This window comes from Elaeis guineensis, chromosome 9 (genome assembly GCF_000442705.2).
Source record: "Elaeis guineensis isolate ETL-2024a chromosome 9, EG11, whole genome shotgun sequence".
In the NCBI taxonomy this organism is placed as follows: domain Eukaryota; kingdom Viridiplantae; phylum Streptophyta; class Magnoliopsida; order Arecales; family Arecaceae; genus Elaeis; species Elaeis guineensis.
The window spans coordinates 33,210,252-33,233,246 of record NC_026001.2 but is presented as its reverse complement, the minus strand read 5'-3'; the positions used below and the strand labels follow the sequence as shown (position 1 = coordinate 33,233,246).

The 22,995-nt window shown below is 39.8% G+C and overlaps 1 protein-coding gene across 1 annotated transcript in view; it reads left to right on the top strand.

Annotated features, from left to right (window-relative positions):
* Positions 1 to 3,038: 3,038 nt before the first annotated feature.
* LOC105051229 (uncharacterized) overlaps positions 3,039 to 22,995 on the top strand; it is a 56,466-nt gene continuing 36,509 nt past the window's right edge. Inside the window, exons 1-6 of the mRNA XM_073243751.1 lie at positions 3,039 to 3,276; positions 3,372 to 3,439; positions 4,946 to 5,011; positions 13,448 to 13,549; positions 17,715 to 17,791; positions 20,294 to 20,423. Coding sequence (XP_073099852.1) covers positions 3,376 to 3,439; positions 4,946 to 5,011; positions 13,448 to 13,549; positions 17,715 to 17,791; positions 20,294 to 20,423 — 439 coding nt within the window. The 5' untranslated portion in view covers positions 3,039 to 3,276; positions 3,372 to 3,375. The remainder of the gene's footprint in view (positions 3,277 to 3,371; positions 3,440 to 4,945; positions 5,012 to 13,447; positions 13,550 to 17,714; positions 17,792 to 20,293; positions 20,424 to 22,995) is intronic.

The following is a 22,995-nucleotide window of genomic DNA, read 5'->3' as shown; positions in this document are numbered from 1 at the left end:
ACATGGCCAAGGTCCATGGCCTCTTTCCTGACATCGACCTTAGTTTGTTGGACACCAAGGAAGAGGGTGCAAGAGCCAAAGAACAAGCCAAGTGAGGGCATGCCACGAACGTGTCAGCCGAGGATGTGTCTGCCCCCCAGCATCTACCCGTGATCATGATGTCGGAGCCTGAAACCTCAGCCAAGAAGCGAGATCCCCCCATCGATGTCGAGAACATGTCTCTTTTTTTGTTTTGTTTTTATACTTGAGCTCGGCTATGACTGAGCTGATTTTGAGGTCCGACGATTTTTTTGTTCTTCGGCTTTGGCCAAATTGATTCTATAAGAGGCCGACCTATCTTTTGTAAATCTTTTCACTTCTTAATACAAGCTTTACTTTTCTCAACATTGTCTCCATTGCTTTTTGTTTTTATCTGTTAGCCATGAAGTCTTCTAAGTCACACCGATCGGACTCCCATGGATCGATCGATCTTGTCCTTGGCTTTTGAGAATCTCATTTGAGGATGAGATGAAATTAGCTGGGGATGGAGAACATTTGTTTGTCCTGATGCTTGGCCTCCACTCAACTCGTACAAGAATGAGGAGTGATATTTGGTCGTCATGGTCTTGCCCTTCGCTTGACTCATACAAGGGCAAGGAGTGGCATTTGGTTGTTGTGGTCGTGGCCTCTGCTCGACTCATACAAGGATGAGGAGTGCCATTTGACAGTCATCGTCGTAGTCTTCACTCAACTTGTACAAGAATGATGAGCACTAGTTGGCTGATGTCGTCGTGACCTCTACTCGACTCATACGAGGATGAGGAGCACCATTTGGCCATTATTATCGGAGTCCCTGATCGACTCATATGAGGATGAGGAGAGTCATTTGGCTGATGTCGTCAGGATCTTTGCTTGACTCGTACGAGGACGAAGAGCGTTATTTGGCCATTATGATCGTGGCCTTCGCTCTACTCGCATGAGGATGATAAGCACCGTACGAGGATGACGAGTGCCATTTGGCCATTGTGGTCGTGGCCTCTACTTGACTCGTATGAGGATGAGGAGTGTCATCGGCCGTTGTCATCGTGATCTCTGTTCGACTCATACGAGGATGAGGAGTGTCAGTTGGTTGTCATCGTCATAGCCTTCATTCGACTTATACGAGGACGAGGAGCGTCAGTTGGCCATTGTTGTCGTGGCCTTCACTTAACTCATACAAAGACGAGGAGCGTCATTTAGCCATTGTAGTCGTGGCCTCCATTCGACTTGTACGAGGATGAGGAGCGCTATTAAGCCTTCGTGGTTATGGCCTCAGCTCGACTCATGCAAGTCTTTCCTCTAGCACAAATCTGTTGTTGCCAAATCCTAAGTCAAAGAGATCGGAGTTGATCTTCTCAAATGGAGGCTAACTGGTGCAGGATCTTCGTCAGAAGATAAGATGGAGTCCTAGGTAGAAGATGAGGTGGATGAGTTCTCAGTTGGAGATGAGATAGAGTCATCCTTGACAGAATATAAGGTGGAAGGTTCCTCAGTAGAAGATGAGGCAGAGTCTTTGATTGGAGATGAGGTAAAGGAGTCCTTGACTGGAGATGAGGTGGAAGGGTCTTTGGTAGAAGATGAGATGCTGATAGAGATGCTTTCTAGATGCCAGAGCTAGATCTGCAAAACAAGTCCTTGATCGAAAGATTTTTCGGTAGAGACTCTTCGATGCTTAAATTAGCTGAAAATTGGAGAACAATAAGAGAGAAAGCATTTTGAGACCCTTCGACAGGTTATCTTGGGGTCTCCATTCATCCTATTTATAGAGGGGGGTCAGAGTCGCATACATCGGAGAGACTTGCTATTCCCAAAAAGTGTGTGCAAATCATCTCGATGGGGTTTGTGTTTCCACATTTGCGATGCGCAGTCAATGTTAGTTGCCATTTGTGGGCATAATCAGATTTTAGCGATTACAACTTCGTTATCTGCTATTTCCACGGTGCAGACAGATTGCTTTCTCAAAATAGTTCTCTTGCTGGATCGAGATGACCTGTTGAATATAGGATTGTTACCTCACTTGGATGAACTCCCCTAGGTTAGCCGTAGCTAACCTTCAGCCACCTTGTTGAACTTGAGGTTGAAGTCCAATCTTTCCAGGATCGCGGGAAGGACATGCTCCTTGCTGGATTGGGTTTGTTCGGGCCATTACGTTCAACTTCTCCAAATCGGCTGTAGCCAAACTTTAATCTCTTTGACTTCCTTCGAGGACCAGTGTGATCAAGGCTGAGATGATGGTCCACAATAAAAATTAATTGAGTTGCTCGATAGAGAGAAGCAAATCGAATCCGAATGAACAAATAAACTGTTATATATATAAAATAATTAGAAGGATGGTGAATCCTTTTTCAAAGAACAGTCACCATCTCAAATAATTATTTTATCTAAAGAAGGGGTAAGAAAAATCCTTGGAAACTAAGACAAGGGGTTGATATTATTTGGTAGGATGAAGTAAAAGAATCCTTTTAAAGCCAGGTAAAATATTTTTATGTGCTGAGGTGAAATTTTTTGTGCACCGCAGTGGTATAGAAAATCTGATGTGGAGTGCATTACTTCATTCGATTGGTTCACATAGTCACCACTTTTCAACGTGCATTTAATGCTTGCAGATCGATTTTTTCGTTTAAAAATTTTTTGTGATGAAAATATCCATCTTTTGAAAAAATTATGACATTTTATGTCCATATTATGATATTTTACGTCTATGATATTCACAGGATGTCATAATTTTTTTCTAAAGAATAGAAGTATTTTCGTTATTCAAAATTTTCAAACAAAAAAATCGATATGCAGACATTAAATACACGTTGAAAAATAGTTAAATAAAAATATCCCTCTCATATTATAATATTTTAGACTATATTATGACATCTTAGATTATATTATATTATAAGATATCATAATTTTTTTAAAAAATAAAAATATTTTTATCATATAAAATTTTTAAATATTTTTTTATAAAATTTTTAAATATATATTAAAAAATATTAACTATGACCACTCGCACTCCACGTGGGATTTTCTGCACCGCCTGCGGCGCACAAAGAATTTCTCGCGTACTCGGCCAAGCGACGGCCCGGGAAATCTCTGGCGCGCCTTTCCGTTTCCCGCGTCATGGGAATTTGGGATTAGGGTTAGTTTCCTTCCTGCCTTTCAACTCGATTCGATTCCTCTCCTCTCTTATTCGCAAGCTGCCGTAGAAGGCATTTACAGAGGACGGACGGCGGAAGGCGGCCGGGGGCACCGGCAGCGTCTCACGAGGTATATCCTCCTCCTCCTCTCTCTCTCTCTCTCCCCCCCCCTCTTCTTGCCAGCGGCAGCATAAACCCCTATCCTCTCTCTGTGTGATGTGCCAGCAGCATGGAGCCATTGAGCATGGCGTGGTGTGATGGATTGGAGGAACCGCGTCTCCTTATCAGTCCTCGTAAGTTCCTATGCGTGGTATCACTTGAATAGTTGAGTCTCGTTGTTAATCTCTTTCCCCCTCTCTCTCTTTCTCTTTCGGCACCATTTGCTCTCCTCTGAAGCTAGTTTCGTTGTTTAGAATTTTGCCAGCAGTTCTTGAATTTTATTCTTTATTGGTTTGGGTTGGCTTTGATATATTAGCAGTTCTTTAGTTTGTGCTAATATATGCTGCAAGCAAACTAGGCCATGGAGTACAGTATATGAAGAAACCTAATCCACATAACTAAATGTGAAGAAATGTAATCTACATAACTAAGACGAAGGAAAATTATCATAGCTTAAATAAGTAAACAAAGGCTTGATGCTTAAAAGTGGCTAAATTGCGGAGGGAGACAGAAATTTAAGCATGCCAAATGATGATATATTAATTTTGGTTGGTTATATTCTACTTCTGCAGTCTAATCATATGCTGACCATTATTGACTTGTAGTGTAGCATGTCTCTGTTATTTGTTAGTATGTGACATGGGCTAAAATATATTCATGAATCATGTATGACGCATAGACCTGTCCTGCCATGATTTTGTGGCAAGAAAAATCAAATCACATGGTATACAATGCCTTCACATAGGACAACAGGATAACAGATTGACTCTGTTCAAGAAGCACACACATTTAGCATCCTCCTTCAGACTGGGATAATTAAGGCTTGACCAACATCCACTTCATTAGTTGTTAGTTATCCTATTTTTCTTACTATAACAGTCTTTAAGTTTCATAAAATGTTAGAGTTTATTATTTGGATGATCTTGGTGCTTAACGAATGATTCTGATGGAACATGAGATGCAGAAATTGACACTTGATGCTTGTCTAAATGATGCATTTCATTATGGTGCTCCTTCATAGAGAGCCTACTGATATCGATTCTCCAGGGTATCAAGTATGTCTAATGTCCTCCATGTGGACAAGTTTGATGAAGTGACCCTGGTCCATGTTTTTTCAACAATTGGAAGACCATGGTTGTTTTAGATGGTTCAGACATGCAATTACATTGAGAAAAGCTAATTGTGATAATAAAGGCATTAAAAAAATTGTAAATCAGATAAAGGAAGGATCAGTGGATCATCTTGCATACTACACGTGCATATTTGATGAAATTCTGTTTATATCTACACCAATGAGTGCAAAAGCTTGACACGATAAGATGCAATATGACACTTCTAAACTAAGTTAGAGGTATGTGAACGTGACAGTTTCACCACATTTTAAGTTTAGCATTATATGGTCATTTTATCAAAATGTACTTTGTATTGCCATTTCACCTCAACTTTGATATGTACTTAACAATGATAGCACTTTATTTATTACAGTTTTGTCTAGTTTGATTATTATTGTTTGTTTCATAATTATGCAGTCCACAAAGCATCTTCTAATCATGATAGGATTTTGTAATGTAAATGTCCATGAGTTAAATTCAGTGATTTTTCATTTCACTTACTTGTGGTGCCTTGTATCTTGAATGCAGAGAAGGATACAACTACAAATGTAAATGCAGAAGGATGTATCCTATCTTTACGCCATCCAAAATCAGGTCTACTGATTATTTGTGGCTTTGTTTAGCATAGTTGAAACCATGGAGGCTAAATAATGATAAATTTGATGTGATGATGTCTGATAGTGTTAATTACAATACCCTATGTAGTTGCTTCGCCTTGTAGTGATCTATTGGTATTTGCGAATGCTTGTGTGATGCTAATTTTGAATTTTTTCATAAATTGGCCTTAATTTCACTGGAGGAAAACTAAGAAGAAATGACAAGCAAAAAATGTACTGATTGTGCTGGTCGAAAGTTGTTTCAACTTGCAAGTAACTTGTCTGAGCACATTCTATATATAGATGTTGTGACTACCAATGTATAAGCATATTAAACTATATAGAAGTAGTATATTTGGATAGTACGTTGCATGCTTTGCCTAACTGTGCTGATCCAGCCAGTTTGGGCAGACCAAATCAGGCTAGTTAGGGACCGGCATGATGTAGCCTCTCGAATTGAGATGGGGCCGGTCCGACCACTCATGTTCGCTGGTCACCTAGTAAACTAGAACCACCCCTCGGCCCACTCCCTTGCGTTTGTGGTTCGCCTATTAAAACAAGCACCCACCCTGGTTTGCCCATTTGGGAGACCGTTTGAGAGAGTGAGAGTGCTCCCCTGCCCTCCCCCGCCCATGCTCATGAACACCGCCACCTTTGATGATTTCCGAGAGTGCCCCGCAACCCCTGCCATTCTTGTTCATCGATTTTTGTTGAGTCTCCATCTCCCTCTCCCTCCCTCTCTTTCTCTTTCACTTGGGTTAGAGTTAGGGTTTCCATCGCTCCCTCTCCTTCTTTCTCCCTCCCTTCCTTACTTTCCCTTTCCCTCCTTCTCGTCCCCTTTGCCCCTTGATGATGATGAGGGTTTTTAAGCCCTCTCTCTCTCTCTCTCTCCCCTCCCCCCTCCTCCTTCTCTCTCTGCCCCTTCCTCCCTTTCTGGCTCTCTTTTGTTTCAGTACACTTTGGAATGGCATGGTACGGACTTGTATCATGTCTACGCTGAACTGATCACCAATCGGTACGCCCTTTGGTATCGGTTTCACGAACTAAGATATATGGTATAATCATAGATGGCTGTGCAGAACATTCTAAAATATATTTTATGGCAGAAATGCTAACAAGTTAATGTAGTAGGACCCTGCCTCAAATTCATCTGAAGTATAAAGATACTAGATATATTGGGTTAGGTGCTTGAGATAACATTCCAGAAGACACCATGGAAAAAAGATGGGTTTGTCTATAGGCTTATGAGTTAAATTTGTTTTTAGGTTAGAGTCTGTTTATTGCGAGAAAACAACACAAGAAACTTGGAAACTGCTGCTCTTTGGAGAATCCAGTTTTGCATCTGTTTGGTTCTGTGGAAGGAACATGAAATGATAGATATACTTGTATTAAAACCATGGTTCGCCGTACCGGGCCGAACCGCCCGGTACGGGGCGTACCGAGCCGGATCGATCCCTTACCAGCCCGGTTCGGTGCGGTTCGGGCCTGTTTTTCGGAAAAAGACCCCGAACCGCACCGAACCGCCCGGTTCGGTGCGGTTTGGGCCCATACCGCCCGGAATCGGGTGGTACGGCTCGGTTCTGGACCGGTTCGGGGTGAACCGAACCGTACCGCCCAAGGGAGGGGAGAGGGGGGAAGGTGGGGGCCTTTTCAGTGGTTGGGGGGAGGGAGGGGGGAGAGAAATGGGCGTGGCCCACTTCACATGGAGGGAGGGCCTGGTATTTTAATAAGCACCAGGCCTTCGGTGTTCTTTGAGAGTTCTCAGAGAACACCCATGGCCGTGGGCAACTTAATCGTTGAGACCTCCAAAAAATTAGAAAAGAAGGCAAAATTTCGTGAAATTGGAGGAGTGATTTGAGAAGAGGCTGATTTTTGGCCGGAGGTAAGATAATCTGTTATTTTGTTAGTAAATATTTTTTTTTATTTTTGTTGTTAGAAATAGGATAAAAATGAGGTAAAATAAAAATAAGAGAAAATCATGTCAAAATCTTATGATTTTGGTATGATTTAATTATATGTGATAGATCTTTGAAAGATCTACATAATGACACCAAAATTGTTAATTTTCGTTAATTATATATTTTTTAAATATTTTTAAATATTTATTTATTTAAAAATTAAAAAAATTAATTTTAGGAAAAAAATTAGAGTTTGGGAATCATGTTTAGAATGATTCAAGCTACTTAAATCTAATTTCAAATTTTTTTCAAATATTTGAAATTAAAAAATTATTTTTTAATTATTTAAATTAAAATATTTAATTATAAAATAAAAAATATATAAAAATAGTGTTATATTTTAGTTAATTTAAAAATATTATTTGAAGCATATAACATATTTATTTTGAATTTATAAGTTTTAAAATAATTATTAAAATTATTTTAAAATTATATATAATTATTTTAATTATCATAAAACTATCGTGTTTTGTTATACTTGCATATATTTTAATTATATATATATACTGCGGACGATCTTGCACGTGGAGTAGGGTCCATGGATGTATCTGGATCATCCTCGCATTATGGATCTTATTATCCATAGCCACCTTATGATCCATATGCATATGGTGCATCCGAGGCATCATCTTCTAGTGGTTACTATCCTATGCAGTCTGGAGCATCTTACGGATCAGATTTTGCTACTGACATATTTGGATGGGCTCCTCCATAACCGTACCATCATCTCGAGGATACTTCTCAGAGTCAGAATTTTAGCGAGAGGTCTGAGATGTCTTACAATCCAGAGAGGATGCCTTATGAGATGATAAATATTCGAGAGTACGGTGCAGCTTGGCTAGAGGGTTGGATTGATATCCCTTCAGACTATGTTGATGATCCAGACATCTACGAGCGTCATAGACACTCGACAAGAAATTAAATGTAGAGTACATCTTAAGGTTCGTATATCAGTTATTGCGCTTTGTACTTAAATATTTAGATACATTTTAATGCGTATTTTATATATTTTTTCTTTAGTTTTAAGATGACATAGTTGAAATATAATGTAAATAAATATATGTTTGAAATTTTGGATCAAGAGTCTTTGTACCGTAACCTAACTCCAAATTGAATCCAAATATGTCAATAATATGCAATATAATGCCATATTGAAGTTGTATTTATCAATTATTAACTTCAAAAATCCAAAAAAAAAATTAAAAATCAAAAAAAATATTGTGTACCAGTACCGGACCGGTACGCCTAGGCGTACCGTATGTCGGTATGGTATGGTATCGATACCGTACCGTACCGGTCCGAGACCGGCACGCCGTCCGATACCGGTATAGCGAACTTTGATTAAAACTATTATGGCAATGCTGTAATGTCATAATGGCTGTTGTAAATTTGTAATGATTTTTAAGGGGGTCAGCAATGTTGGTTACATTATACTAATTATTAACATGAATCTAAAGAATGCCATTCTCTAGTTCTTATTTCGTTATATTGATCAATGTATAATAAGAAAAGTGACTGTTGTTTGGCATTTTTTTTTTTCACTGTGTGCATGAATAAAATATTTCTAATTCAAATATTCATACTAGTTGGAAAATAGTTTTTTGGCCAACAGATATTTTGGTAAATAATAATGTTATTTACTGGAAGTTAGATACTGATGGCTATTTCCCACCACCATGATAGCCAATAATAATCATACACAAATCATCATTTTATTTCCAAAATAATATCAATACAGATAGTTTTGAGCAAACAACATAGTTTATGACCATTGTAACAGCCAATATGAAAAAAAAAAATATGGCCCTACTAGGAAATGCATGTGGATCTGCATGGTGAAACCCTTGCTGATCTCTTGACTTTTTTCTCTTCTTACTACCAAAGGCCCAACAATAGAGGCTATTAGGCCGTTGCTTCTATTGACAATCTCTAATTGACGAGGTCCCCTTGTGGGGTTGGATTTGCGTTGGTGGATCTGATATTAGAGCCTGACACGTATCGTGAGAGCCCAAATCGAGCCTCATGCCTTGCAAGCTCCTCCACCATTGGTCATTTAGGCTCTCTTGGATGGTAGCCTTAATCTACATCTTTTTTATGTCATCCGAAATTGATGTCTTATAGTCTGGATCCCTCAAATGGTATAGAGGTGGATTCCTACTTGGTGCTCGACCTTTGCCCTTTTCTCAACACTCTTTGCTTGGTCACTTTGAAATCGATAAAATCTTCTTCATCAGTTAATGGAACTCTTGCAACTATTTTCGACAAACAGACATATTGGGATAACCATCGGTTAGATGTTGCTTCAATCTAGTCACCTGTCTTCCTTTGAACTCGATGTTGCACCACTTGTACCTCTAGTGGTGCTGGCTTAAAAGCATGACTCCATGATCCCAATCTATCTCAACTTCAGTTCCTTCCTTCTAGAATCCATTTCTATAAGCAAGATTTGTCATCTCGGTACCGGACCCCATATCAAGAAAATCCTGTTATAGTATTGGTATGTTGTTTGGTACTGTATGATAGTGTCGGTATAAGGTGATATAATGTATACGTACGGTATAGTACGCTCTGTACTGTCCGATATGGGATGGTACAGCAAACCATGTTTACAAGTTTAACAAACATATGCCATACATTTTTACATCAACATATAATTACTTAATTATTTGAAAATTAGTGAAATTATATTGTAATAAGAAAATCATCGAATTAGTCCAAAAACACTTTTATGATACCAATCTTTAACAATTTTTATAACTAATTATATATTTTAATTAAGTTCTGTATGATATGTTGGTATGTAATTACAAAAAATATCTGGAACATTAATTTTAATTCAGATTAACATATAACCTGCAAGGGATGCTATGCATAGATGCTACATATATTTTTATGTCAATTGATCGTTATTTAACTAATTATTCATAAATTATGAATTTTTGTTGTAATGCAAAAAAATCAAATTATTATTTCAGAAAATACTTCTAAATTATCCACACATAATACTAATTTTATATAATTTTTTTGTATTATTAATTATTTTAAATTATTTTTAATTATAAAATAATATTCAATTATAAAAATCTAAAAAATAATTTTTCTTCGAATTAGTGTAGCACAGGATCAGGAGTGCTACATTTGTTATTCTTTGCCCATGGGTATGCACCAATGACTAAATTTTCAATTTTATTTGAATTTGGGTCTAGATCTTTATGTGCATGATCATGATTAAATTTAAATAAATTGCTATCAAATTGAGATAGAAAGTAACATACATGCCAGCCAAATATGCTACCATTTTTAGAAAAAAAATGATCATTATTTTATTTAATACTATTTGTAATCTAAAAATTTATAGACTTAACAACAATTATAATTTTGGCCGCATCATGTGGATCATCCATAGATCTACAACATATTTGAAATCACACCAAAAATGTTTTCGCATGATCTCTTCTCATTTTCTCCATTTTTTGTTTCGGCATGAAAGAGAAACAAAAAGAGAAGAGGGAGGGGGAGAGGGCCCTTTACCTATTTTGGGGTTGGAAGCTAAAATCTGCAAAATCCCGCTTCTCTCAATTCTTTTATGGTGCAAAAAGATTAGAGAATGAGGCAGAGAAGGCATAGGAGGCTTTCTTTGCCTCCTGCTCAATCATTAAAGGCCCTTTTGGGGCCCAAAACACCCTAAGCTGAATGGAATTGGGTGGTTCCATATGGTTCAGGGTGGAATCGCTTGGTATTGGCCGGAATCGCCTAGTTTGGGCCCCATTCCAAGTCGAGAAGGCATCACATCTTAGTTTGTCCTTGATATGGTTTGGTATGCCTTGAACTAGGTAGTTTGGGTGGTACAACTGACCTTGTTAGATGTGTTGTAACATAGAGGCAAATAAGCCCATTAGAAATAGCATACTAATGATCGCTACAATTGGAGTGCTACTTTAGTGAATAGGTTATAGATAGAAGGATCAAACATTGGAACTTGCACATGGCATTCATACCAGAGTATATATACCATAGTGGTTGCTAATGAATGATGTAGAGTGGTAGGCGGCTAAAGGAAATTGGTGGAGATAGTTTGACGTGTGCAACAAAGATTTGGGAAGCTTTGGTTCGGACAGTTGATCAGATATTTACTAAGAGTGCTAAAAGGATGGGAGAACCTGAGATGACATAGATGGTTATTATTAGTAAGATGCTATGGATGACTTGTTGTAATGTCTAAGGTTGCCTGTAGTGAGGTTATTGACTAGTCACAAAGCTTGCTCCAATAGTTAGGACTTTGGTCATGATGAACTAAATAGTGGGATTGATCACTCGATCTTTCTCTGCACATTTTGGTATTTCCACCTATTTTCAAGCAGCATGTGTGTGGTGGGTGTTGTCTGAAGTTGGGTCCACTTGTTGGAGGCCTGGCATCTTTGATTCATGTTTGCTGAGTTTTATGTCTTTAGAGTATCTGTTTTGCATTGCATCATGAAAAAGTTTTGAACATTTGTCCATGTTCAGAGACTTTAACTGAAATAGCTTCTTCTTGTATGTAATCCAGCATAGTTTCTAAGTTATGGAACTGAGTTCATGGGACCTGACATGTCAAGGATGCCTCCAGTTTACTTCAAGTCTATTAGTTGGAGGACAACTAGGAAAGAATCAAAATATAAAATAAAACCTTGGTTGATACTTGACAGTGCCACAGTAGACTGACTTATCTATTCTGTGACATGGAGTCATCAACTTAGTCATAGCGCAATTGATTTTTATTTTGTGACTCATTTTTCTGCATTCTCTCCAATAATTTAAGTGGTTAAGCTCATTATTTTTGATGTTAAATGTAAATATGGAAATGTTACTATTTTTTCTCCTCCACTTCCTTTTGTTCTTTGCATCTGTTCACCAATCAAAGTTTGCTGGCGAGTAATATTGAACTATCAAACATGTAGCAGCAAGAATGTCAATTTGCTTAAATAAATGGAAAATGATAAATGTGAAAGGCATATTCTTGTGATAGTGATACTATCGAATTCTTTTGCCACATGGAGGGCATGGCGCTTGTATGATAAATTAAAGTTGTTATATGATAAATTAAAGTTGGGTGGATGAAGTGGTGAAATTTTGAGCTGCCATATGATGGGCATATGCCATGGTAATTTACATAAAAAAACTTTATGAATGGTTTTAAGGTCCACAGTATTATATAATGAGTGCTGGGTAGCAAATAAGCTTAAAGAAATAAACATTTTGTGGCATAAATTGAAAATTTTTTGATGGATCTGGTAAAAGTAGGAAGGATAGACCAAAGATTGACTACATAGCAGAGGCATAACAGTTGCAGCACTTAAAAAGGAAAATGATGTAAAATGGATGGACATGTTAGGAAAGAGGAGATTCCAGCAAGAAAAGATGCTCTTAGTCATGTCAATTGGTTGAGAAAAATGATTGAAATACCAAACATAATATGTATGGAAGTGGAAAAAAGGATTTAAGAAACTTCACAGCAGCATTTGGCCAGCACTAATAGAAAGAAATGGCTAGCATATGATATAAAGGTAATGCCAGCAAACTTCATACCGATTTTGCTTTTATTATATTTGATACTTGATACATGTATACTTGTGCCTACACCCTAACTTTCCTAGATTGACAGTTTTGTTCAAGGTCTGCGGAATCGGTACCGGCGGCCGGATCGGCCGGCCAGTGGTACGGTTCGGCACGCCTCCGTCCCGTGCCAAACCGAGGCGAACCGACGAAGGAAAACGGAGCCGAACCGGAGAAGAAAAAGAGAGAAAGAGAAAGAAATATAGAGAGAGGGAGGAAGAAAGAAAAAGAGGGAGAGGGGTCCGTCGGAGGGCCTCCGGTGGGCCGCCGTGGCCCGCAGGTGGCGTTTACACCCCCTGCAGCTCTGCGGCGCGAAACAGGGGCAATCCGCCCCTGTTTTCGTATTTTTTTTTAAAAAAATATTTTTTTAAATGAAGCCGGCATTAGGTTTGCCGGCATCACTTAAGTGAAGCCAGCAAACCCATGCCGACTTCATTTAAAAAAATATTTGTGAAAAAAATATGGGAAACAGGGACGGATCGCCCCTGTTTCACGCTGCGGAGCCGCGGGAGGCGTTTACGCCGCCCGACGGCCATGACGGCTTGTTGGAGGCTCTCCGGCGGACCCCCCCTCCCTCTTTTTTCCTCTTTTTCTTCCTCTCTTTTCCTCTTTTTCTCTCTTTTCTTCTACGGCACTGGCATGTGCCGTTTTCCATGCCGGAACCGTCTCGGTTCCCCACCGGGACGGTTCGGCACGCCCCGTACCGGGCGGTTTGGCCCGGTACGGCATTCCTTGGTTTTGTTGTGTCATTTTTTTACCAGATAATCATTTGTTTCAGAAGAATGTGCTTTTATTTATTGCAGTGAAGTCATTCTTTGATGTGCCTCAATAGCTTTTTGTTTAAAAACATTTCAGTCATGTAATAGTTTTTATTTATTTAACAGGAAAACCAACAAATTATGTCTTCTCAGCTGGAAAATTGCAGGAACTTCATTGGTTTAAGCAGTCTTGTGGATCTTGGTTCCTAGGGGACTATGTATGTGAAGGTATATGTACATATCTAACTATATTTTCTGGTTAGTAGCATGTAGTGCTGCATCAACTTGTAATGGTGAAATGATGATTTCTTGCCATTGGTTTTCAAAATTTAATCAAGTATTTACTGTCTTAGTGATATTTTCACTGCATTACACTTGAATTCTAGCAATCTGAGGGGTTTTAAATATCAGTTTTGTATAAAGATTTATGCTTTTGAGCTAGTTGATGTTTGCTATCACAGTAAAAAAAGAAAATGAACTAGTTGATGCAGAGGATGATATTATTTAGATCTCTGTTTGGCTGTGAATGCTGAGTCCATTGAGAAAATCACTTCCCCGCCAGTCAAGGTAGGACGAGTAAGATAAAGGTGCCTGTTGGTTAGCTTGGTGCTGCTTCTTAGCATATGGTATGGTTTCATGGGCTGCATGAACATAGGCTTTTCATTATTTCCAGTAAACTAAGGAATTTTTAACTTTAGTGTCATATAATGTTGCTTTATAAATCCGAACTTGTTGATGCTCATGTTGAGATCACATTAAAGATTTATTTTTTTAGTCCACACATGATGAATTCAAGGAACCACAGTGATGCCCAACCAAAATTGGGTAGGTTGGCTAAAATGTCTCTTGTTTAGTTTTTTATTTGCTCCACAGCATATTATGAGATGGATCCAAGAAAGTGGGCATTATCTTTGATTCACCTTGAAGTGGATCAAATTGGTTTAGAGGGATGTGTCTGCATTTCTTTAGTTGCTTGTGGCTTGGGAAATTACAACCTTATCAGTATTTTAGAAGCCAGTTGCAGCATGATGGTTGTTCACAGGGCTACATTTAACTAGAAGACGAGTGTTTAGGCAGAAGCCTAGGTATGTTGTATGAAATATTACAATTAGTGATAATTCTTTAAGTGTGTATAAAAAATAGACAGATTATAAGGAAATGCCTTTGTAGTTATCTAAAATTACGATTTTTTGTGCAAGTTGTGCTGTTTGTTAGTTGATCATTCCAAAAGAATATGCCCATCTATTTGCATAAAATTATTGAGACAAGAAAATTATATTATATGATGAATAACTAATGCAAATTTATAAAACAGATGATGTAGAATGACTGAAACATGTAATTTGTAACTAAGAAAGGCTGGGCATCAACAAAGAAAAGATGAGAACCACGAGGTCGATATTTGTTCGTCCATCTTGCCTAATGGCTTGACCTACCTTCTCTGATGCTTAACCTGCCACAAAATATTGTCCAAAGTTGACCTGCTTAACTAGCTAGCCAGTATGCACTTTGGCAGTGAGGCCCTAAAGTACACAATCAAGCTTGCTTATTTCAATCAATGAAACTTTGTCCATTGTAGTTTTGAGCCAAGCCAAATCAAGGTTTTGAATTCTATGGTATGAGGTTGTCCGGTTTCTCTATAGAACAGGATGCCCCACTATCCCGCCCCATCCTGAAGATAGTCCTAGTCATGTGTCCCGATAGACGTCCTCTGTTTCTCTCCACTTCTTCTTTCCTTTCTTTCTTTCTTTCTTTTTTGTTCCTTCATTCCTTCTTTTCTTTCTTTTTCTTCTACCTTTCTTTCTTTATTTTTATTTTTCTATCTCATATCACTTCCTTTATTTCTTTGTTCATTTTTCTTCTTCTTTCGCTTTCTTCCTTCATTCCTTTTTTTCTTTTTTTTCTGTCTCCCTTCCTTTCTTTCTTTTCTTTTCTTCTTCTTCTTTCTTTTCACTTTTTTCTTTTCTTCATCCATGCTTCCTTCCTTTCTTTCCTCTTTCTTCTTCTCTCCCCATCTAGATGGTTTTCGGAGTACCAACACCATTCTCGTCCTGTTTTCTCATAGGAACAGGAAGGGACAGCTAGGACACCCCCCTCCTGTTGGGACTTAAAACCTTGAGCCAAATATTAGCCTGTTTTAAACAGTTTGATGGCCTTAAAATGTAGCTGGACTCAAATCAAGCTTGACTCTAGTTCACTGGGAGCTGGAAACTCAAGACCTTGTTTTAACAATGAATACCCCTGATCCTTTAAAACAACAAATTGTGAAAGTCTATACCTATGTAGCTGACCACATCTTAAATTATAACAATATGAAAAACCATCATATTAATTTTTGCTGTCATATTTATTTTAGTAGCTGATTACAAATAAATGCGATACATTTTAGAATATGTGTATTTGTGCTCATGTGCACTCAAATATTATGGTCAAGCCTCATTGAGCCATGCACTCAAACAATTATGTTCAGGCTTGGAATAGCTTGGGTTCGGCCTTGGTCATGTTAATTGGGTCAAACCTGGCCCTATTTTTTCCCTACAGGGCTACAATCAGCCAGTGATTTTCAAGCCTAATGCTGGGCTAAGCTCAGCTTGGGCCTTACTTTATCTCTTGTTATTGGACATAGGCTTGGGCCGAATCTGACCTGATTTGATAAATGCTCAAGTTTGCTTACTGTAGCACTTGAAATTTTCTTTTTCCCATTCTCTGTGCATTCAGACCATGTTGACCTTGTACATTGGTATATTCCATACTGATTAGTGATCATAATAGGTTTGTAGCTCAGTCTGTCTTTAACTCCCTCTATGCATGTAATAAGGAATTAACAAATTGATGGGGGCAAATATTCACTTAGCTCCAACTGGACCTGTAGTCTTTATTAGCTTTGCTTAAACTTAACTCTTTAATTTTCTAAGCTTGGTTTTGGCACTTTCTCTATACGCTTCCTGGCATGGATTCAACATGGCTTAGGTCTATGTAGGTGAAAACATGGAACTCATGGTCAAATAAATTCCAGCCAGGATGGCCAAATTGATAACACCATTGCCATTACTAATGCACTATTTATATATTTGAAAAACTTAAAAATAGATGACAAGCATGTTGGGTTTAGTTCCATCAAAACTCCAAATCAAATGCAGCCTATGTGTCTTAGGACCATATCATTAGCAATGGAATCACATATTTCTATTTAACTCATAATACTAGATGATGTTTAGAGTGGTTGGTAGTTGCCAAACAAAGCAATCAAAAGTGGACTAGAATTTGAAAAACTTCTAGAGGTTAATGTCCCTTGATCTTTTGTTTAGTATTTGCAAGAATATGAGATGTTACACAATGACATGCCAATCCTTGGCTAGCACTAGCTAATAGAATTATTTAAAATTTTAAATCATTAAAACGCAATATCTCATGGTCCTCATCAACATTATGGGCGGAGGGCTCATCCTAATGAAAATTCTTAGACTAATTTAAGGCTGGAATTGTCAAGGTATTAAGGTATATTGCTTAAGGCTGGATAGGATATGTGCCATAAGAAGGATCCTACCGACAAAGGGTATTGACCAACACAATCTTTTTGCCCTTGATGCAGCTACTTTTGGCCTCCAAAATCTAGTTTTTGCTGTTTTATTACAGACACACACACATATATATTTTCAATCTTTATGCCATGCTTTTGCAAAAAAATATGGTTGACATATTGAAATTATCCTAGTAATGTTTTACTCAGTGTTGAAATCTATCACTCAAGATCTGTCAGAACTTTGTACATTTTTCATTTGTCTAATTCTGCTCCATAGAAACTTACAACATAAAACATTTTTCAGTTGTTTGGTAGCTAATATGCAGACCATGTTAGAAAGTACAATCAAGTCCTTAATAATGGAGTATTACATGTATTAGTTATCTGATGATTCTTCTTTGATCTGAGTGATTCTGATCCAAGTGACTAAGTCAAGGTTCTTTCATCTAGCTGAGCCTGGTCTAAGTTCCAGATTGGCTACTGAAACCAAAGCTCATTGAGACCCTATGCTTTGATGTGTGGGAAAAAGATACAGAGGATCATTTCGATTTCTCTTTAATGTATTCGATTTCTCTTTAATGTGTTTCGAGCACTTAATGACATAGTAAATGCAAATTTCAAAACTGACTATAAGCTTTGAAACTAGAAGATAAGTTTTTAGCCTACTAAAATGTAATTATGATTTAATGTAAGATTGTGGCCATGTATAATTTAATCTTTTTGCTGAACTACATATTCAAGGTGATCTGCAAATCCAACAACTTACGCAATATTGTAGAGTTAAAAATATGGTTCTTAGATGTTTTAAAACATAAATAGTTATCTGAAATGATTGCTTTGTTTTTTTCCCTTGTTTTTCTGGTATAACAGATGGCAGCTTGTATATTGCCACGCCTATTGACCCTATTTTCATCCTCTTGCCAGTTTTTGAGGCTGCCCGTATGACGGTAAATGCAATACAAACTTTGAGTTCTTTAGCCAAAGTGAAATATTCCAGTATTTCTTATGCTATGTTGGAGTTATGCCCACTAACTGATCATTAATGAGAAACTAAACTAGGCTTTATCTTGTTTTTGAGATTTTATTCTTGACTTGCATATCTTTTGCTTATGATTCATTGTGCTTCTATTTGCTTTAGGATGCATAATATGTTTGGTTAATGGTTATTAATGTAAAAACATAATAAAGCAACCATATGTGTTTTTCTTCTGAGTTAAAATTTAAATCGAAGTAGTGAAATGGATTTATGTTGACAAATTCATATTTGAATATTTGTAATACATTATTACATTCATTATGCACAAGCTGTATTGTTTATTGTGCTACCTGTAAGTACAAGGAGAAGGCAGACCGCATATGATCAAATGTCATTCAAAGCTAGTATCAATATTCTTTTTTCCTTATTTTCTGTACCTTGCATTCCTTTCTCTGACTAAAAGTAACTTGTTGCTGGTGGATTTTGCATAAAAGTTCATTTTGATTTTACAAGAAAAGGTCATTTTTTTGGCAAAAGGATAGACATTCTGGGATTCCTCAATGATTTTGCCCTGGATCTAAGTACAAGACGGTTGATATACAACAAATGTGTATCAGTCATCAGATATCCAATTTTGGATATGGTACAGAAACGGATAATTCATCTTAATGGAGACACAGTCACACAGATACTGTTGTGCTTTTAGATTTCTGATACTGATACTGACTGGCCTTTGCTTATAAATAGGATTATGTAAGTATATCTCAGTGACATTTGAATTTGAATGTGTTTATTCTTTTATATAATTGTTATGGACATGGGTAATCTGTATGTACGCAGAATAAATTTAGTATTCCTGAAGACCAAACCATCACTAGATTTCTAACTTGCCTCTTATCCTTTTAGAGCTACCCATCCCTTTTTTCGTCAAGCAACTTTTTATTTCATCAACATGGGAGGTTTCTGCCTACAAGAAAGGTGCATTAGGCATCTCAATAACCTGTCCCCAGGACACCTCAGTAATCTAAACCTTTACACATATAGATGGTTTATTTCTCATATCAGATTGTTATTGATGCCCATTTATGCTGGTACGGTTGTTCATCCTATCTTACTAATAATAATATACATTTTCACCATATGTTAATCTAAATTTTTGTTCAAATAATATTTAAAATTTGTATTCATATTGGATAACCAAATGCTAATTTTATGTAAATGCAGAATATCTGACTGGTATATTACATGTATCCCTACTTTAATACCTTGTTAGGACTCATGGTTGCCTTAAATGGTCAAAAGTATTAGCTCTGAAATTCATGTCCTAAGTGAAAATCTGACCTTGCTTATATCAGTAGCACTTGTGAAGAACCGATACATAAACTGTCTATTGAAGTAAGAAAACAAAAAGAAAAGAAATAAATACAGAAGAAAATAATAATGGATTGAATAATAAAGTTAGAATAGAAGAAATGGAACAAGGGAAAATGATGATGAGGAGGGAAGATGAGGGATACAAAATTACACCTACCTAAGTAGGTTATCCTCTTTTTTGTTAAAATAGTATGATGACAAGGAACTTGTCATCCTGAACATTGCAGCACCCCTGAACTGAGAGGGTTGATATAAACATCTGTTGCATGACAAGGGTAAATTTTGATACATACGTAGTGATGCACATATTGTACAGCCGTGATTGTTACCATGATTGCTCATACTAATAAATGGTAGCAGGATATTTGTTCTAATGATTGGAAAGGAGAAGATAAAATAGTTTTTATGAAATGAAATATTGTCAAGAAATGCAAAAGGGTGTTGAACTTCTAAAAGAGTGATAAATTGATAGAAAATGACTAATGTGCTTATGTGGTGGTTAGCTTGTTAGTTCCTCATTTTGACCTGGATGGTAAGAGGAAGTAGGCTTAACCATTGGTTCTGGAGTTTGGAGAATGATGAAGGTTGTCTAAGAGTATAGTGATTGTATGTTCTTAATTTGTCTTTTGGTATCTTGCCATGCCTCCCATTATCAACAAAATTTTCTCTACGTTCTTCTGTTTTCTGTTTTCTCTTCCTTTTTCCCTTTGCATGATTGCACCTTTGTATGGGCCCAAAAGACATTATTCTGGAGAACTAGGACAGACCTGTGGCCATCCAGTGTCATGTAGTATCTGTGGTTATCTGTTTGCTCTGTAGTGGAAATGTATTTTATTTGCTTCAAGCATATAAAGTCATACATAGCTGTGGAGGTTGGAACTAATGTACTTACAGATTTTGTGATATAATGATTGAAATGCTTTGCCTCTTTCAATGTAATATTCATGCAGATTAATTTCATAGTATTGGGTTTATCTTTGCCACTTGGATGTAGTTCATTGCTCTAGGCAATAATTTACAACGTACTGTACTTTCTAATTGTTCTTCATACATGTATTTATGACAAAATATATTTTATTTTCTAATTCTCATTTTTCAGATACAGAAGAGGAATGATCAAGGAATGTTTAGGCAGTTAGATGAAATCTTATATGTTGATGGTTATCCAGGCTATCAGCACCTGATGTCTGTAGCAGAAGATTCTATGCAGCTAGTTTGTGAAGTGAAAGGTGATTGTCTTGTATCTGTTCTCAGAATATTTATTTTATATTTTGTCCTGATTTCCATTTTTATACTGCATGTTAGTTCACTAATGAATTTTAATTTGGTCTTTTGATGCGTTAATTTATTTGAGTAGCTTATTTACTTCCTGAATCTAGGTCATCTGTAATGTGATATATCTGGAAAACATTTATGATTGGAAAAGAACTGTTGGATATAAAATACCTCCCAGCCGAAGTTCATGATGGGAGTGACCCTCCGGGGATCCAACTGATTTTGACCTCCGGCAACATCTCTTCAAACCTCCCGGGCGGCCGAGCCTCCGCCACACTCCCAAGTTTTGCCGACGGACAGGACCCCGCCAGCATCGACCGGATTCTCCGCGACGTCCAGACTCCTACGGGAGCCGGGCTTCGCCCACGACTTCACCTGCAGACTCCGTCCGGACTCCTACGGGAGCCGGACCTCGCCCACGACTTCACCTGCAGGCTCCGCCCGGACTCCTACGAGAGTCGGACTCCATCGACGACTCCCGCTGCAGGTAAACTTCGTTCAGACTCCTACGGGAGTCGGACTCCGCCGACGACTCCTGCTGCAGGTAAACTTCGTCCAGACTCCTACAGGAGCCGGACTTCGTCCCTGATTTTAATTGCAGGCAAACTCCGCTCGGACTTCTACGGGAGTCGAGCTCCGCCCACGACTTCACCTGCGGACTTCGTCCGGACTCTTACGGGAGCCGGACCTCGCCCACGACTTCACCTGCAGACTCCGCTCGGACTTCTACGGGAGCCGGGCTCCGCCCTGCGGACTTTGTCCGGACTCCTACGGGAGCCGGACCTCGCCCACGACTTCACCTGCAGACTCCGCCCGGACTTCTACGGGAGCCAGGCTCTGCCCACGACTTCACCTGCGGATTTCGTCCGGACTCCTACGGGAGTCGGACCTCGCCCACGACTTCATCTGCAGGCTCCGCCCGGATTCCTACGGGAGCCGGACTCCGCCGATGACTCCTACTGCAGGTAAACTTCGTCCAGACTCCTACGGGAGCCGGACTCCGTCCTTGATTCTAATTGCAGACAAACTCCGCCCGGACTTTTACGGGAGCCCGGCACCGCCCACGACTTCACCTGCGGACTTCGTCCGGACTCTTACGGGAGCTGGACCTCGCCCACGACTTCACCTGCAGACTCCGCCCGGACTTCTACGGGAGCCGGGCTCCGCCCACGACTTCACCTGCGGACTTCGTCCGGACTCCTACGGGAGCCGGACCTCGCCCACGACTTCACCTGCAGGCTCTGCCCGGACTCCTACGGGAGCCGGACTCCACCGACAACTCCTACTGTAGGTAACTTCGTCCAGACTCCTACGAGAGCCGGATTCCGTCCCTGATTCTAATTGCAGACAAACTTTGCCTGGACTTCTAGGGAGTCGGGCACCGCCCACGACTTCACCTGCGGACTTCGTCCGGACTCCTACGGGAGCCGGACCTCGCCCACGACTTCACCTGCAGGCTCCGTCCGGACTCCTACGGGAGCCGGACTCCGCCGACGACTCTTACTGCAGGTAAACTTCGTCCAGACTCCTACGGGAGCCGGACTCCGTCCCTGATTTTAATTGCAGACAAACTCCGCCCGGATTTCTACGGGAGCCAGGCACCGCCCACGACTTCACCTGCGGACTTCGTCCGGACTCCTACGGGAGCCGGACCTCGCCCACGACTTCACCTGCAGGCTCCGCCCGGACTCCTACGGGAGCCGGACTCCGCCGACGACTCCTGCTGCAGGTAAACTTCATTCAGACTCCTACGGGAGCCGGACTTCGTCCCTGATTCTAATTGCAGGCAAACTTCGCCCGGACTTCTACGGGAGTCGGGCTCTGCCCACGACTTCACCTGCGGACTTCGTCCGGACTCCTATGGGAGCCGGACCTCGCCCACGACTTCACCTGCAGGCTCCGCCCGGACTCCTACGGGAGCCGGACTCCGCCGACGACTCCTACTGCAGGTAAACTTCATCTAGACTCCTGCGGGATCCGGACTTCGTCCCTGATTCCAATTGCAGGTAGACTTCGCCCGAACTCCTGCGAGAGCCGGACTCCAAACTCCTCTCAAACGGGTAGCTAGCCACCTCTCTCCGTCAGACACCCCAGCCGAACTCCGGCCGATAGGCCTGGACCCCCTGGCAGGCCACAGCAACGGCCACGACTCTGCTCCACCTCCTGCGACGGATTCCGCGCGGCTCCATCACCCCCTGGCAGGCCGCAGCAACGGCCACGATTCTGCTCCATCTCCTGCGACGGATTCCATGTGGCCCCATCACTCCCTGGCAGGCCGTAATAATGGCCACGATCCTGCTCCACTTCCTGCGACGGATACCGCGCGATTCTTCCATTCTCTGACAAGTCGCGACAGCGGACGCCGCTCCGCTCCCCGTGGCGAACTCCACGTGGCACGCCCCGGTGATAGCCACGAGTCCACTCCACTACTCTCCGCAACAAACTTTTTCTGACTCTGGGCGGCCCACTGCTAGACGGTTACAGGCATCGCTATCAGTTTGTTGCCCCCTCTGCCTATAAAAAGGG